This window comes from Muntiacus reevesi, chromosome 2, assembly GCF_963930625.1.
Source record: "Muntiacus reevesi chromosome 2, mMunRee1.1, whole genome shotgun sequence".
Lineage (NCBI taxonomy): Eukaryota > Metazoa > Chordata > Mammalia > Artiodactyla > Cervidae > Muntiacus > Muntiacus reevesi.
Window position 1 is genome coordinate 11,597,486 of NC_089250.1, and position 18,745 is coordinate 11,616,230.

The following is an 18,745-nucleotide window of genomic DNA, read 5'->3' on the forward strand; positions in this document are numbered from 1 at the left end:
GAAAATTCCTGAGTAATCTTAGAGCGGAAAATACCTAAAAGACCCAGAGATGATTCTAGTATTATTTTCCCCAAAATGGGTGACTTATTTGAAAGTCTGGGGAAAAGGGGGATTCAGTGACGGCTGTTGAGTCATTGGCAAATACTGCTGCCTCCCTTGGCAAGTTCTCAAAGCGGGAGTTGCTCAGCAGATGTTTTATCTCCAGTCTTAGGCCAGGAGCAGTTTGAGAGCAAAGACCTTTTCCATTTCAGTAATCCTAATGCAGGGATAGATTGATGGATGGATGGATGATGGCTTGATAGATGAAAGAAAGGAAAGATGGATGAACGGAGAGATGGATGGATGGAAGGAAGGAAGAAGGGAAAGATGGATGATGGATGGATGGCTGGATTGAAGGAAGGATGGATGGATGGATGGAAAGTGGATGGATGGATGTCACTGAGAGTTGATGTGAAGACATATGGGGAATATTGTACTGGAATTTGAGAGGCCTGGATTCTAGTCCTAGATTTCCACTTCTCTTGCTTGCCTGGTGTCTTTGGTTTTTCCTTGGCACCCTTTCCTTCCAATCTTGTCTAGGCACCCAGGTCTTAGGTTACTTTTGCCAAGCCAGCTACATTTCCCTTACTAGTGAGGGTAACTTCCTGTGTCTCATTTTCTGTGCTCAGAGTATGGCTATTCAGATACTAAAGAACCGGACCGGAGGTCTTACCTGGAGACCCTGGTTGACAGGGAGGTTATAACCCCAAATATTACTCTCAAAATTTTGTGCATAAGAAAGTTTTTCTAAGGAAACAAATAGCAGCACTCACCAAATTTGCTCAAGGACGCACTACTCAAGAAAGATGGAGCTAGATAGAGTGTTTCTATCACATTGTTCTTCCTGTTGGGAGTTTCGATGTGTATAGGAGTAATAAATGATGTCCATCTTTATGTGGTAAGGTCATCTCTGGGCTGTTTCCCACCACCACCTCCCCACCCACCTGCACCCGCCCTGGATAATACTTAGGACAGCAGCTGACTGCACCTGAGGAGAACTTCCTGAAGAAATTACTAGAAGAGGCAGCAAAAGAGGCGGATGAGGGTGCTCATTAGTGGCCTCCAATCTCTCCTCCCCTGATACATGCCTGGATGAAGAGCAACAGATAGGAGGGTCGCAGGAAGTTTAGGAGCCCCCTGTGGCTTCAGGGGCTTCTCTGGTGGCTCAGATGGTGAAAGAATCCACCTTAAATGCAGGAAATGCGGGTTCGATCCCTGAGTCAGGAAGATCCCCTGGAGGAGGGCATGGCAACCCACTCCAGTGTTTTTGCCTGGAGAATCCCATGGACAGAGGAGCCTGGTGGACTGCAGTCCCCGGGGTCACATAGAGTCGGACACGACTGAGCAGCTAACACCACTGTAACTTCGGAGGGCACGGCTGGGCTGCGGTGACGCACACTGTTGGCCTGGAGACAGGAATCCTAGGTCCTGAGTCCAAAGTGCTCAGAGGCCATCCCTCCAGGCCCCCCTGCCCGGCTCCTCACACCACTTGACCAATGTTCTTCTAGGCTCTGCTCAGATACCTCTCGAGGAAGGGCGTCCAGGCCTCTCTGGGGAGGAAGGTTGGAGGAGCCCTTTCCTCTGACTGTTGAGCTCCTGGACGCTCACCAGACATGAGTAAACCCCCGGCCCAGGTTTTACCTCCTCAGTGCCAACCTCCCCCGCAAGCGTCCACTCGTTTCCTACTCAAGTCTCCTTCCTTCTCTGTTTCTCGCTGCCACCCAAAGTCTGGGGCAGGGAGCAGACGAGGAACGAAAGCCAAGCATCGCTCGGAAGGCCAAGGACCCATGGGTACGCAGTTGGGTGCCCTGACTTGCGAAAAATACGAGTGTCATCACATAGGCATACGTTCATTTTCTCAGAGGAGAAGTTAAAAAACGGGGATTGGAGGGACTTCCTTGGTGGCCCAGTGGCTACGACTGCGTGCCCCCCACGCTGGGGGCCCAGGTTCCCTCCCAGGTCAGGGACTAAGCTCCCATGTGCCTCAGGTAACCATCTCACATGGGGCAGCTAAGACTTCACAGGCCACAACTAAAGACGCCACAGGCCTCAGCACAGATCAAAGAGCCCACGTGCGGCAACTAAGACCCGGTGCAGCTGAAAACATAAATAAAAATCAGTATTAACAGAAACAGAGACTGGAGGGGAGCAGAGAAGAACCAAAATTCTGCCCTGACTGTCTTCCTGGCCAGTGCACATGCCCCTCTGAGGCTCCCCCGAAGTGGTTAGAAAGCCTCAATTTAACCGCTTTCAAGAATGCAGGGTTTATAGCTTTTTGAAGCGATTGACTGAATGAAGATCCTCTTTCCTCTCCTCCCAGGGAATGGCCTGGGATGAAGAGAAGAGAAATAGGTTTCCACTCATGTAAGCCCTTCCCTACGAGAAGCAAAGAAATCAACTGAGAGCAAAAAGGCCCCAAGAGCAAATAGCAGAAGCCTCCCCAGCAGGGAGCGATGTTACAGCCATCACCCTTCCTGAAGCCGTGGTCCTGGTCCGAGCGCAGGGCGGAACCTCCCAGAGGCTGGAAATAACCGTGATGACACGTCAGCCTTGGCACTTGGGCCTCCAAAGGCCTCTCAACCCGGACCCTGCTGTATATGTCTTCGGTTTGGAAACTTTTTCATCTGAAAGTACCCCAGCGTGCAAAGGCCTTTTGACAGGGCTTATTTTATTTCCTGTTCAGAATTCTTGACACAGAGCAAGAGAACCAGAAGGCAGCCTCAGGATCAGCCCCATCAACCTTCTCATTTTACAGAGAAACTGAGGCCCACGGAGATCCAGCAATTTGCCCCCAAATCACGCTCTTCACCCCCCTGCAAAATTCAGCTTCCTCCTAACATTTCTCTGCCCCGACCTCGAGGGATATGGCCCCACTTCCCAAAGGAACTCCTGTTTCTTTTTCAGGTTTCTACTGGTCATCAGGCAGTGAGGGGGAAAAGGAATTAGTGAGGGCTGGGTTGAGGGCTAGCCTGACTTGAGGGTGACTATCGCTCTGATGAGAATGACCTCAGCAAGAGGTGATACAGGTGCCTCTGGACCACTCAAGGCTTTGCTCAAAGAAACTAAAAACTCTTCTCTTTGCCCATCAGCCATTCTTTACAGCAGCTGACTGTCAGCGAAGCCAGCTCTTTCTGGTGCCTCCATGCTCTCAGATCTCAAAAGGAGCAGATGTACAGCTGATAAACAGCACTGCCTATTTCAGGAATGCTGTTTTTAAAGAAACTAGCAACTGTTTAATGAGGTACTCCCTAAGTTTACCAAATCCATATATATCTATATGTATCTATATCTATGTGTGTGTGTATATATACACACACACACACACACACACACAAAGGGTTATGATCTATCTGTCTATATACACTACCTCCTCTAAAGCATATCTTAAAGATAAGGAACATATGGTAATAACACTTTGGAATTTAGAGAAACCGAATGATTGAATGTGAAGGGTTAAGCGTTTGTCTTTTAGTGACAAATGTGAAGCTGGAAATTCCAGTGTGGGCAGTCATCTTTACAAGAAGGGATAATTAGACGAAAATATCATCTTCATGGGTTTCCACACTGTGTGTGTGTTTTTGAGTCTAGGGCATGCAGATTTGATCACAGAATTCCTAGAATGAAAGAAAGATGATGAAGGCACAGATAAACTCTCAGAATTTCCACAATGCTGAGAAAGGCACCATCAATAACGTGCCTGTTGGCAACATCAGGAGAATTCTCTTTTCGACCACATCCCAGGACCCAGTAATACAGAGACTAAAAACACCCACGTTGACCAACACACTCCACGTCAGCCCTCACAGTTTTAAATGGTGGCTTTGGAAATTTTCAGAATGAAAATCAGCCTTATGAATCAGCTAGAAATTGCTTCTGTTGACAGTCTGATTGATTTTGTTAGTGACCTCTCCCTTCCTAGGAATAAGATTTGTTTATTTTAAGACTGGGCTCCTCTGGGAGGTAAAAGTCTGAGAGGAGATTATTTCTGACCCTGGAGAGGTTCCTAAGCCACGTATGGATCCCAGAAATTCAGCCCTTGTCATTCTCTTTGGCTGCCGAGTCCTTACTGGTCTCTGGAAAAGGCCATTTCACGCCCTGTCTGCCCACCTACTTTCTCTGGAGTCATTTCCAGAGAGCTTGGGCCCTGTCCACAGTGAACAGAAAGAGCACTCAGCGGAAAGAATCGGGTTTGAGTCCCGGCTGTGTCACTGCCTCATGGCCCCTGAGTCTAGGGGTCTTCTTCGTCTCTGGGGGTTGGTGACATCCACTTTGCAGAGGGACTATGAAGGAGGAAGGAAGACATGTGTCTGGCCTATACAAGGTACTGTGCTCAGTCGCTCAGCTGTGTCCAATTCTTTGGGACCCCATGGACTGTAGCCCACCAGGCTCCTCTGTCCATGAGGTTCTCCAGGCAAGAATACTGGAGTGGGTTGCCATTTACTCCTCTGGGGATCTTTCCGACCCAGGGACCGAACTCACCGTCCCTTGTGTCTCCTGCATTGGCAGACTGATTCTTTACCACTGCTCCACCTGGGAAGCACCCCCCGTAAGGTACCCTATAAACGGTAAATTTTACTTTCTCATGGTCTTTGATTGACTCCCAAATGAAATTTAAAATCCTCAACTTGGGGTCATCCAGTTTTAACCCCCAGTATCCCCATATCTCCACTCGAGGCTGGGGGCTTTTCCTGGAGCTCTGCCCCGTCTCTCTCTTCGCGTGTGGTACTCTCTGTTTGGAATCCCCATGGAGGGAAATTTACTGACCCCTCAGGGCTCCTTGTGCTGCCGCCTTTGTGAAGCCTTCCCATATGGCCCCCTGCTCCAGTAGCTCTTATCCCATCCCACCCATATTGCTGTCATAACTCTCTTTCCCTCACCAGGTGATACCCCTTTTAAGGTGAGGCTACGTTTTGTTCACGTTTGTATTTCCTGTGCTGTTGAAAAGGGAAACGAGGCATTGGATAGATTTTTGAAGATGTGAGTATATGAAAGAGCACAGCTATCAGGCCAATCTCATCCTCAGATAAGTCACCAACTCCTGGCAGTAGCACGCACTTACTCGAAATGTGCTCCCGAGAGATGAGGCCAGTCAACTGTAAAAACTTCTCTGTTCCCTTGGCCTGCCTCTCACTGTGCAAAGACCCAGCGGAGACAGAAGTCACATTATAAGTCTTCCTAAAATCATGCCCACTTTTCACTTTCAAGAAGATTCTACTGCTGAATCAGTTCATAGCCCAGAGACTGATCACTTCCCCTCAACAGGCCAAAATGACCCCGTATGCATCAGTGTGTCTCACTTCTTAACACATCTTTCTGTGGACACTTGGCATTATTATCTGTCTAGAAATGAAGGATATGAAATTATAGATACTGATATGTTTTCCTGCATAAGCAAGGGAGGACATTATTAGAAAATTCACATGCTGTTTGGAAGGAGGTTTGAGGCTGAAATTGGTGGTTTCTTATTTCTTAAAAACAAAACAAAACAAAACAAAAAAACCAACCAGAAACTGACAATATCCTTCTGAAAGGATGAATGAAATGCAAAACTTTCATATATGTATACATACACACATGTATATACATGGATGTAGACACATAAGAAGACAAGAAGAATTAATGTTCTCAAAGTGATATGATTATATTTTTTTAAAAAAACTTCTATAAAGTTGCACATATAAGTGGCTTCCTAGGTATCGTTTCCCTAGGCAGTAAAACACAAAGTACATATCCTTGAAGGTTAAATTTTCTGAGATCCCAAATGATCCCAGTGCTTCATATATGAGTCACTGACATCTGAGGCACATTCCCCTGGTCATAGAGAGATTTCTAGCAGATTTTTAGTATTATCCTTACAGCCAGTGGATACAGTGGAAAACTAAATTCATTGGAAAATAAAATCTCTTGAGGAATCTGCTCATTAATAGCTGGTTAACAGTCAAATATCATACCACTATGTTCTTCCAGAATCAACTGTCAAAGACCTTGAGTGACAAGAACTCCCCATTCCAAGTTGTCTTTATAAGTCGGTGATGATAGAGGCAAAGAATGGGGCCCCGGTGGGCCACGGACACAGGGGCAGAACCCAGGATCCCGTCCCCTCCCTGTACTTTCCACTTAGATGCCCCTTGGATTATGTGATTGGGAAGAGTCTACATCCTTAGCCTTCCCAGAACTCCAAAGGCACCAGCGACCCCTTACCTGTCACGCAGCCAGGTACCACGATGAATACGAAGAACCTCCACATCAGCAAGCTTGGCTCCATCCTCCTGGCCCCTGGGACCACTGCCGACGTGGGGGCCGGGACGAGAAAGTGCTGCTCTGCTGAATGCCGGGTTTCCTTTCAGCCTCTTGTTGGCATCACACCAGGGGGCTGGGGAATGAAGGGTGAGTCTGTTCAGGTTGTCATCCTTGCTGGTCCGTCAACCTCTAGGGCAGTCAATGCTTGCTCTGTATAAGTATTAGCCTGGGTTGTTCAGCCAGGAAATTGTGCGTACCACTCTCTTCTCTAGTCTCAAATGTAGGAAGTGGTTTTAACCAGGTTTTTTTTTTTTTCTTTCTCAAGTTCAGTTGCTGGGAGGTGTGGGCTGGGGTTGGTGAGAAGGATTGGGGTTCGTTTATGAATCCTTTCTTCGGCTTACCCCTGAAAAGGACAGGGAGATTCCCACTGCCGTTAAAGCAGGGTGAGCAAGCGCTTCTTGGCAGTGGTCTCATCTAGAGTTTCATAAGCTGATGTCACCATGAAACTGAGGTCCCGGACTCATAGCTCCCTGGGGAGTTGGCAGGTGCCACTCGAGATGGAGGGGGGCAAGGTCATGCCAAGCAGTCTTGGCCCTAGATGGGAATTTCCTAAAACTGTCTGACCACAGAGCCCTTTAAGAAGTCCACTGGGTCTCTGGGTGGGGTCTCCAATACTCAGATAATTGAAGGGGAAGCAGCAGGCTGTCCCATGCTCAGAACTCCTGAATGTTCTCCCAAGACTTACAATAAGCACTAGCTGTAATTCTCTCACCATGATGCCCTGGGTCCTGAATATGAGTTGTCATTTTATAAGATATTTTGCCACCAGGTGTGTTTTTCTCAAAAGTGGATTTTGGTTTTCAACGTTGGACTTTTTTTTTTTCCCCAGAAAATTGAATCTTGCTTTCCTATTTAATGATCAGAGCTATCTTCTGATTTTCACAGAATAGTTGACTATGTTTTGCCCCCTAGAAATTCATGTCATCATGTATTTATAGTAAAATTTTAAAAATATTAGCAAGTAAGCAAAAATAATGACAAAAGAAAGACTATCCAGGCATGCCAAAACAGGACATAGTTCTAGTATGTGTTATTGATAATTTCTAAGAATATTCTGACATTTTCTAAGAAAGACAATTACTGGGACTTCCCTGGCTAAGACTTCACCTTCCAATGCAGAGGGTGCAGGTTCAATCACTGGTTGGGGAGCTAGGATCCCATATGCCCCAGGACCAAAATCCTGAAACATGAAACAGAAGCAACGTTGTAACAAATTCAATAAAGACTTTTAAAAAAGGTGTGTGTCTTAGTAGCTCAGTCCTGTCTGACTCTTTGCGACCCCATGGACTGTACTCTCCAGGCGCCTCCTTCTGTGGAATTCTCCAGGCAAGAATACTGGAGTGGGTTGCCATTCCTTTCTCCAGGGGATCTTCCGAACCCAGAGGTCAAACCCGGGTCTCCCTCATTGCAGGCAGATCTGAGCCACCAGGGAAGAAGAAAGAAAGAAAGAAAAATAAAGGAAGGAAAGGAGGGAGGGAGAGAAGGAAGAAAAGCAATTACAATCTCTGAAAAGAGCCTTGTGCGTGTGTGAGTGCTCAGTCCTGTCCAACTCTGTGACCCCAGGGGCTGTACTCCTCTGTCCCTGGAATTTTCCAGGCAAGAGTACTGGAGTGGGTAGCCATTTCCTTCTCTAGGGAATCCTCCTAATCCAGGCAGGGATCATACCCACGTCTTTTGCATTTCCTACGTTGGCAGACAGATTCTTTACCACTGAGCCACAGCCACCTGCAGATGAACTAAAAGTGGTTTCCAGACTAAGTACCAGAGTTTACAGAGAAAAGCAAGAACTGCTCTCTTTCTGGGAATGCAGTACTTGTCAGAATGTGGCAGGATCATCGTAGGATTCCAGGACAGGCTTTCGCTCACTGCTGGAAACAGTCTCAGCCCGCTGAATGTGAGCAACAGTTCCTGTTGTCTGTAGGGCTGCCCCAGTTATTAAGCTGGAGATTTTTCCTGGCTACAGGTATCAAAGTATAATTTTACAAACACAGAAAAATTTGAAATATAATACAAATAACATCCCCAGAGTAGCTGCCAATGTGATATTTAGGGCTGAATTATTCAGAAAGTGAGGGAGCAGAGAATGGTTAGTATCCAGCATTCAATAGTAAAGCAATGGAAGGAAAATAAGACCAAAATGTGAAATCTAGCCAATCTCAGTGAGCACGTATGTCATGAAGAAGCAAACAAGCCAGGATGACCTCCACGCTTTTTAAAATTTATTTATTTATTTGGCTGTGCCAGGTCTTAACTGTGGCACATAGGACCTTCCATCATCATTGCAACATATAGGATCTTTAGTTTGGCATGTGAGATGAGGAATTGGGCCTGGACCTCCTGAATTGGAAGTGTGGAGTCTTAGCCACTGGATCACCAGAGAAGTCCTGACATACAAGCTTTTAAAGTGCTTCATAATTTTTAAACTCTAGAGGGTCTTTGGAAGTAATATTTCTTCTTGGAAAGTAACAATTACCTTAAGTTTACTAGTACCTTCAGCTTTGTATCAGTTTTCTTTCTTCTGTGAATTTAAAATTAATTTAATAATATTTATTTACAAAATTTTTGAGGACCAAGGAAATATTAACCAGGACTTAAAAGATATACTTGGACTGAAGTAGGTAGACAATATTAATTTCACAGATTGATTCACTGTTATATAAAATAATCAAAATTTGAATTGTAATTTTTAAAATTTTATTGGCACATAGTTAACTTATAATGTTGTGTTTCGTTTCAGCTGTGCAGCAAAGTAAGTCAGTTACACATGTATCTATTTGTTTTCATATTCTTTTTCATTGTGGTTTATCACAGGATATAAAATATAGTTCCCTGTGCCATACAGTAGGACCTTGTTGCTTATCCACCCTATACACATTAGTTTACATCTAATTCTGAGCTCCCAACCCTTCCCTCCCCCTTAAAAACCACAAAGCTGTTCTCTATGTCTGTGAATCTATTTCTGTTTCATTGATAGGTTCATTTGTGTCATATTCTAGTGAGTTGTAAGTTTTTTTTTTTGCTTTACAACAGAACTTCCCTCAACCCCTTCTCATAATTACTAGAAAAGTTAAATCCATTTTATTTTATTAGCAACAAAATAAGAAAGTAATAGCAAAATAGTTAAATATCTTTAATTTTATCTTGTTTATTATTTAAAATGATGTATAAACTATGAAAACAAAAATAGTGAAATGGGGCTTTTTCTTTTATAATGTAAAAGCTTTATTTCACCCCACAATTAGCAAATGGGTTTTATTTTAGTTCAACTAGAAGTTTTCTTCCTACAGTTGCCTGGTTGGGGGGTCTTTTTAATCAAATAACTGTGTTTTTTATGAGTGGTGTTACTGAATTAGAGCCTCGAAGCAAAGCCACATTTTATATTCTGCTCCACACCGGAATGTTAGGGAAAAGGTAGGACGTAGAAATTGCTTACTGCTCCCAAAACACATCAGGTGGTTTACCTTGGGACGCACACTTCTCCATTTGTAAGAAATTTTGGGTTGGAACTTTTCATTTTCACTTTGAAATTTAGGATGTGTTGTTTAAGTCAATCCAAGTTGGAAAACCATGAAAAATTCTTTTTAAGTCAGTCTTCTTGGGACAACCATGTTAAACTCTTTTAGTCACAGAGCTTAGTTAACATGATACACATGTGGGGATTCACTAAACTGAATAATATCATAAACACATGATGAAATTATGGACAGGGACCAGAGAGCAATAAGTTGACAACTGCATCATGACTGTTGTCATGGAGACGGCCTGTGGTGGTAGGGTGGAGACAGCCAGCAGGTCCCCCAGGCCACCCTTCCCTTCTTCTTGGGTGAATGATCGGAGCACATTCCCTAGCCCCTTGGAGCTAAGTGTGGTTCTGTGGTGGTGTTCTTGCCAAGAAACGGTAGCAGAAGTGGCGTTTAGCGCCCCTGCCTGGATTCCCTTCTTTCCCTTCATTCCATATCTAGAATGCAGTGACCAGAGTCATCCTGGAAGTTGAGTGCTCCCCCGGGTTCCTGAATGCCCAGGAGCACAGCTACACATGATGGGGAACATGTACCTTAAATTGTCATTTAGGAAACCAGTAGATTTTCTGGTATATAAGTCACATTCTTGTTGGGTTTTTGTTACAGCAACTTAGCTTACCCTGACTAATACCACTGGTTCCCATAGACGGATCAAACATCATGTGCTCCTGGATCAGTGACTTCCCTTAGGGCAGCAGGTTTGCTTAGGGAGAATTCAACCACTCTCAAATCCCATAAGAATTGCCATAATAGTCTCAATCTGACTCATCATAAATGGAAAAAAAAAATCCCAGCATTTTGTGAGCTTCTAACCAAAAATGTTTTCCCTTACTCTTTCAAAATGTGGGACTCTAAACATTAAATCTAGGTAAATGATTCAATTATTTGACCTGTTACTTAATCGAGATTTCTTCCTAATATTATCTTAATGTATCACACAAACACACCTTGACCTTCAAACCGAGACGTTGGTGAAGTTCTTTCAAGTAGCTAAGCGGCGCCTAGTCCACTAGTAAAGCAGCAGAAAAACAAATGTCTCGAAGTACTTAATGGATTGTGATGATAAAATATCTACATTCATATGAGTAAAAGTTACAAAGTCTACAGAATTTTTCTGACATAATAAGGGGACCAGCTCCTGGCGCTAAGATGGACTCATAAAAGGCAAATAACTTGGTCAAGTTTTACAGCTTGCACTGAGCTGAACTTTCAGTCTTAGTCTCCTGACCTTAACAGCCCCGGAGGAGGCAGAGATAGGAGAAGAGGGCAGACCCATTTTGTCGTGAATTGTGTAAATATTGTACCGAGGCTCCATAGAGCAAAACTGCTCCCCATAGTGGATTCACAATTGAGAAGGAAAGATGCTTGACTATCACTTTCTAATCCTCAGACCCTGGGTTGAATTTCATTTTATCTGCCTTCGCTCATCAAGGTCGTTTTAAGACTTGCATGTCCTCTAAGCGGCATGTAGCCTGAACAACAAGATGTTTGCCCAAGTTGTCGGCTAGGAATTTGGAGTTTGCTGTGCCCAGTTCAAGCTGATGTGGTTAAGACTAGATGGAACCAATGACCCTTCAACTGGGCAGACATGAGTGTCTGCGTGGTGACATTTTGCAGGTAACTTGGTCACTTCTGCACAGAAAGATAATCATAGCACCTTTTCCCAATCGTCTTTCCCCACACTCCCCAGGCCTCAAACCATCCTGCTTCTTCAGTCTTTATCCCAGAAATACTCCATCCCCTTGCTGTCGGGGAGTCGGACTTGAGATTTGCTTTTCTGTCTCCTCACATGGCTGCCTTGTGAATAACCCTTCTCTGCATCAAACCACAGTGTCCTAGCATTTTGTCTTGCTGTGTTGAGTAAGATTAACCTGGTTCAGTAACAGATTGACACTATCACAGCACTTGCTTTGCTGTATTACCACTCACTCTTTTTTTTTTTCTTTTTTAACTTTTGAACGTTTTATTTTGCATTAAGGTGTAGCTGCTTAACAATGTTGTGATAGTTTCAGGTGAGCAGCAAAGGGACTCAGCCATACACACACATGGACCCATTCTCCTCCAAGCCCCACTCTCATCCAGGCTGCCACATAACATTTAGCAGAGTTCCCTGTGCCGTACAACAGGTCCTTGTTGGTTATCCATTAACAGTGTCCATCCCAAACTCCCTAACTATCCCTTTCCCCTCATCCTGCCCCCCGGCAACCATAAGTCCGTTCTCTAAGTCTACGAGTCTCTTTCTGTTTTGTAAGTTCATTTGGATCATGTCATTTCAGATTCCACATATACAGGATGTCATATGATATTTCTCCTTCTCTGCCTGACTTACTTCACTCAGTAAGACACTCTCTAGGTCCGTCCATGTTGCTGCAAATGGCATTAATTCATTGTTTTTAATGGCTGAGTAATATTCTGTGGTACATATGTACCACATCTTCTTTATCCATTCCTCTGTTGATGGACATTTAGGTTGCTTGCATGTCTTAGCTGTTGTAAACAGTGCTGTAATGAACATTGGGGTGCATATATACTTTTGAATCATGTTTTTCTCCATCTGCCCAGGAGTGGGATTGCTGGGTCATATGGTGCCTCTATTATTAGCTTTTAAGGACCCTGCACACTGTTCTCCACGGTGGCTGTACCAATTTACTTCCCTGCCAACAGTGTAGGAGGGTTCCCTTCCCTCCACACCCTCTCCAACATTTATTGTTTGTGAATTTTTTTTGATGATAGCCATTCTGGCTGTTGTGAGGTGATATCTCACTGAAGTTTTGATGTGCATTTCTCTAATAATGAGTGATGTTGAGCACCTTTTCATGTGCCTCTTGGCCATCTGTATGTCTTCTTTGGAGAAATGTCTTTTTAGGTCTTGTGCCCATGTTTTGAGTGGGTTGTTTGTTTTGATACTGTTAAGTGTCATGAACTAATTGTAAATTTTGGAGACTAGTCACTTATTGGTCACATCATTTGCAGATATTTCCTCTGAATGTGTGGGTTGTCATCATTCTGTTTATTGTTTCCTTTGCTATGTAAAAGCTTTTGAGTTTAAGTAGGTCCCGTTTATTCATTTTTGTTTTTATTTCCATTACTCTGAGAGACGGTGTCGTCCCCACCTTCATATGCTTTTTCTTCCTCTAGTCTGGTGGTTAATCTTTGTTTTGGGGGGATGTGGTTACGCTTTTGAGAATTTGATAGAATCTCTAATTTCTTCCCTTGGAAAAAAATGTACATCAACACATCCCCAGGAAGTTAAGAGTCCATTTCAGAAGAGTCTCCATCACTTTGAGGACTTAGATGAAAAGATTTTCATGCCAAGTTACAGGTCTCTGGGCAGCTGAATTCACATGACCCAACCCAGAGTGTGACACGTGGGTATCCAACATGGGTATCTTATAGGTATTCTTATACCTATAAGAATACAACTGGCATCTATTAAAGCAACTTCAGACACATTCCTCATGAGCACACATTGAAGGTTTGTTTCAAGCCTACTGCCAGGAGATCATTTCCAATCAGTCCAGGTCAAAGATTTCCTTCCTGGTAGAGATTCTTTTTGGAAGAAAAGGTGGATAGATGATACAGACAGATTATGTTCAAGAAAGGAAAGTTTGGTTAAAGGTAACTAAGTTCCTCCCAGGAGAAGTGGTCAACTGTTCAAGTTGAATCTCAGTTTTTCAGGAAGTTGCTCAATTCTGTTATCAGAAACACTTGGTACTTCCCAGAAGAGACCATTCATTGCATCAGACAACACATTTCTGACCCAGACTGTATTTTCTGAGGTTTGTGACAATTTTGTAGCAGTAAAAGGTGATAAATACTAGTGATAATGATAAAGACATAGAAGTTCAGGAAGAGAAAAATTCAGGAAGACTGATACGATCAGGAATGTCTAAGAACTGTCCTTTAAGGGTGAATGGTAGGTGGATACTGGGGTAAGAAGGTGTGGTCTATGGTCAAATAGAAATAGAGGTAAGTAGACAGAGGACAGATTTCTCTGGTGGTTCAGATGGTAAAGAATCTGCCTGCAATGTGGGAGACCTGGGTTCGATCCCTGCATTGGGAAGATCCCCTAGAGAACAGAATGGGATCCACTCCAGTATTCTTGCCTGAGGAATTCCATGGACAGAGGAGTCTGGCGGGCTATAGTCCATGGGGTTGCAAAGAGTTGGACATGACTGAGCAAAAAACACAGAACAACACAGACGAGGGAGTGGGAGCCAAGGGTTGAAATGTCAGTTGGATTTAGATTGAGATGGACCTCAAAGGACAGAATGAGATGTGTGAACTTCAGCCACTGATGAAATCTAAACAGAGAGGACATGATTCAAGTGACATCATAGTTGGCCTGAGCTGGTGCAGCGGAGGGTAAAGGTACAGGGGAGGCTAGAGGGACAGAGATCCTGAGATGCTCTTCAGGCAGGAAATAACAGGACCCGAATGAGGGGATGATGCAAATTGGAATTGCATACGGGTTGCTCTCAGAATAGAGGACAAAAGAAAAATGCAGCTTGTAATACCTGGTATTTGGAGGCAAGAGGTAGGGGATGGACACTGTGAACTTTGGCAGAAGTGAAATTCATTGATTTGAGTTTCACCTTTTCCTTCTCTTGAGTATTCCCAGGCGAAGATGCTAATAACGTGAAATGAAGAGACCAGTAGGAAGTGGGGCAGTAGGGGAGAAGGTGGAAGATGTTTAAACCCAGGTGCATGAGACTGAGGTTAGGTGAGTGGCAGAAAGGTGGATTAATGCAGGGGTCCCCAACCTCCAGGATCTAGTACCCGATGGTCAGAGGTGGAGCCGATGTAATAACAAGGAAATAAAGTGCACGATAAATGTAATGCACTTCAATCATCCCCAAACGACCTCCCTCCGGCCAGTCTGTGGAAAAATTGCATTCCTTGAAAACAGTCCTTGGTGCCAAAAAGGTTGAGGACTGCTGGATTAATAGGTAGGAGTTAGTTGTTCACTTGTGGTTGTTCTGTCATTCTTGCTCTCTTCTTTGGTCCTGAAGACACAAACTTTGCTTTGTCATTTATCATCCAGACTATCCTAAGCCTTGGCTCTCCAATCTTTCCCTACACACCTTATAATGAACAACTTATAACAAACTGCTTCTATTTATCAGAATCTAGATTGGGGAGAGAGGGTAAAGGAGCCAGCAGGCAAAAGAGGAAGAGATGGTGAGAAATCAATCCTCTTCTTTTACTTTTCCCTCACTTACCGTTATGGCTTGTCAAAGGTCATTTCAACAGTGCCCCTAGTCCCAAGTTGCACAGCTTCTCCTATGAAAGGCAGATAAAAGAAGTGGATCATGAAAGATTGAATGCAGAAATAAAAGGATGAAGTAAGAGAAAGGGTAGGACAAGGAAGAGAGAGATAAGAAAGAAGTGACTGCAGTGAGACCATGTGTCCCACCGGGGGATGCTGACCCCTGATCATTGGAGTTGCTGTCTCCCGCAGATGAAAGGTTGCTAGGGTGAGCTTTTTATTGAGTCCACCTATTACTGTTTTCAGGTATTAAAATGCCAGTTCTGTAAGGTGTGCTTGCAAAATGGGCATGAGTATGTGCATTAGAGAAGCCAAGGCCCAGAAAAAGTGGTCCATCAAAAAAAAAATCCTGGACAAAGAGGAAATACGGTTGAGAGAAGGTAGCAGAGAAGGGATTGGGATAGAGTGAAAAATTAAGGGGAATTTAAAATGGTTGGAAGATTTTTGCAATTTGCTTTGCAATGTTAACCCTTTCCCCCAGCATTCTATGGAAATCTGGGTTCTGGTGCCCATTTCTTGCTTATGCCTTTTGGAGTTGTTTTTGCTTGGAGAATGGGCGCAGATGCTGAGCACAGCTTTCTCCAACAGATTGGGACAAGAGAGACAGCTGTTTAGCTCAGAACTTCATGATTTCTCTCCGATCTTTCCTGCCTCTGCTTTTTTTTTTTTTTTTTTTTTAACCATTTTATTTTTTTCTAGTATCTTCAAGGGATGTTCAAGAAAGAGAAAAAGTGAGACTTGAATAAAAATGATTTCACCTTTGTCAAGTCCTCCGTCAACAGAAGTTGACAGCACCTACAGTTAAACATGCACTGTGCTAGGACCCTGGGAGATCCAAGAAATGGGGGCACGGCCCTGCTCAGGGGATGTTCAGGGGCTCCTCAAAGGGGAAAGAGAGGCGCCCTCCACGAGGGGAATGACTTGAGTTGCAGGGAGTCTTAGCCACCAGGGCTGCCCTGCCTCACCCAACCGTACCACATAAAAGCAGCCTTGCTCTCTCATCTTGTACCTCTTTTCTCTAGCAGAGCGATGTGCTGAGCTGTGGTCTCAGAGTCAGAATCCAAGAGAAGAGAAGCTTTGCTCTCCCGGATAGAGGCAGAGTGATGACCAGAGGTGGTGCAGGGAGCCTGTTGTTTACATAGCGGATGTGGGTTTCCCTGGTGGTGCGAGTGGTAAAGAACCCACCTGCCAGTGGCAATGAGACATAAAAGATTTGGGTTCGACCCCTGGGTCAGGAAGATCCCCTGGAGGAGGAAATGGCAACCCACTCCAGTATTCTTCCCTGGGAAATCCCATGGACAGAGAAGCCTGGAGGGCTGCAGACTATGGGGTCTCATAGTCGGACACGACTGAGCGACTGAGCACACACGTGCCTTATCCAGTTAAAAAACAGGTGGTTTTCCCAGGCCTGTGGTGTGGTGTCCCAGGTCTTTCTGCCTTTTACCTGTTAGTTATGGACTTGAACTCTCCAGTAGAGGTCCCCCAATTTATTCTTTCCTGTAGTTCATGCACTCTGGGGAGTATTCTTCAGTATAATTCAATTCAATGAGGATGGGGAGATACAAAAGGAAATTTACAAGGGCTCCTGCTCTCAAAAAGCCCACAGTCAAATCATGGGGGTTGGGGATCAGAAAAGCCCCAGCTAACTGCAGACACATCTGTCAGCTTGATAATCCCCCAAACAGTGAATCAATCCATGCAAGAGAGGCTGCACCGTGGAGGTCTTTAATCCACGCATCCACGGTGGATGGTATCTGCCATGGCTGATACCTGCTGTCGCTGACATAACAGTACCTCAGATTTCTCCCCAGTTGTTACTATGAAAACAGTCTTATTTCTCTCAAACTCGTGTTGAGAAAATTCTGCTGCAAATTCTACGAAATCTACAGGTGCATCCTGTTATTGAGACGCTGAGTTGAATTTCTGCAGGTTGTAATTTCCACCAGATTTCACTAGTCGAAGGGTACCGTGGAGAAAACAAACTCCACTATGCATCAAATACTCTCCCCGATTCACACATCTGGTATCCAAGGAGCAGTGGATTGCCATGCCCATAAAATACTGGGAGTGAGCAGCTGGTTTGCATGAACCAAAAACCAAGTCCTCCATCTTGAATGGGTAAAAAGGGACTTTGCTGTCATTTTGCAGCTTATGAGGACTTTTCCAGTGGGATTCCACCAAGTTTGTCAAAAAGTGAGGTTCTTTTTCTCCCTTTCTGTTTGAGAGCAGGATGTGTTTGCTATATGGATTTCAGTTAAAAGCCCCCTCACCTCTTCCATTGTGGCTCTAGTTCAGGGATGGATAATAATGCATTTTCTCTCTCAAGCCAGTGATGATCAATTACCAACAGTTGCCTGGAGCAGGTTCTGGGCTGCATCTGGGCTCAGGGACTGGAGGTGTTCGGAGGGTGCATAGACCTGTATCGTTTTTTTGTCTAGACCTTTACCCAGATTCCCACATGGGCTTTCCTGGCTCAGATGTGTATCTCACTCCTCAACAATTCTCACTCATTAGATTCGGCTTAACTTTCTAAAGAACATTGTAAGTTTTTCTTTTCTTTTATCCAAAACTTAGAATCTTAGGAATGTCTCTAATGTCCTTGAAATTAAGCCCAAGTTCCTTGGCCTGGCACTCAGGGTCCTTTATAATCTGCCCTAGCCTAACTTTTCAACATAAATTCTCCACCTCTTTCTTCCATGACTGGAGAAGGCAACGGCACCCCACTCCAGTACTCTTGCCTGGAAAATCCCATGGATGGAGGAGCCTGGTGGGCTGCAGTCCATGGGGTCACTACGAGTCGGACACGACTGAGTGACTTCACTTTCACTTTTCACTTTCATGCATTGGAGAAGGACATGGCAACCCACTCCAGTATTCTTGGTTGGAGAACCCTAGGGACAGGGGAGCCTGGTGGGCTGCCATCTATGTGGTTGCACAGAGTTGGACACGACTGAAGCGACTTAGCAGCAGCAGCTCTTTCATGACAGCTCTGCTACAGAAAAAAACAAATAAGAGAAAACAAAAGTCATCAACTTTTCACTAATCCCCCTAGGTTCTCTCTGCCAGATCTTCAAGGCCAAATCTAAGTCACTCTTTAAGATCCAGTTCAGATGCTCCCTCCTAAAGGGAATCTCACCTAATCTCTCCTTCTTGTGCTTCAGTAAAACCAATGACAATCACTAACAGTGATGAAATGTGTGCAACAGGGCAGGCCCTGTGCTAAGCATGCCATATGTATCATCTCCCCAGCCTCTCGTAAAAATGGATGAGGTCAGTGTAACCGTCACAATTTCCATTTTACAAACGTAAAGACACTGAATCTCTTTGAGGTTGTGAAACGCCCACACTCCCCGTTACCTGGGGGTGGAGACCTGTCTGGGTCCCCAGGTCTACCTGCCACATCCCCTCACTCTCAGAACACTTCCCAACTTCTAACTGTGTCCTGGGTCTCTGGAGACACATCTGATCATTCCTACTAGACTCCACGTGTCTTAGAGGCAGGAAGTGCCTCTACGTCCCCTTTTATTCCCCGTGCATTACCTGGCACAGAACAGACAGTAAGAGTCTGCTGAATGAGTGATCACATGGGGATCCCATTCTGAGCTCTGCTTTTGAG

At 44.5% G+C, this 18,745-nt stretch overlaps 1 protein-coding gene across 1 annotated transcript in view; it reads right to left on the bottom strand.

Moving 5' to 3' along the window:
• The window catches only part of IL2RA (interleukin 2 receptor subunit alpha), a 44,597-nt gene extending 38,293 nt beyond the window's left edge, over positions 1-6,304 (bottom strand). Inside the window, exon 1 of the mRNA XM_065919547.1 lies at positions 6,241-6,304. Within this exon, the coding sequence (XP_065775619.1) occupies positions 6,241-6,304 (64 nt within the window). The remainder of the gene's footprint in view (positions 1-6,240) is intronic.
• Positions 6,305-18,745: the final 12,441 nt, after the last annotated feature.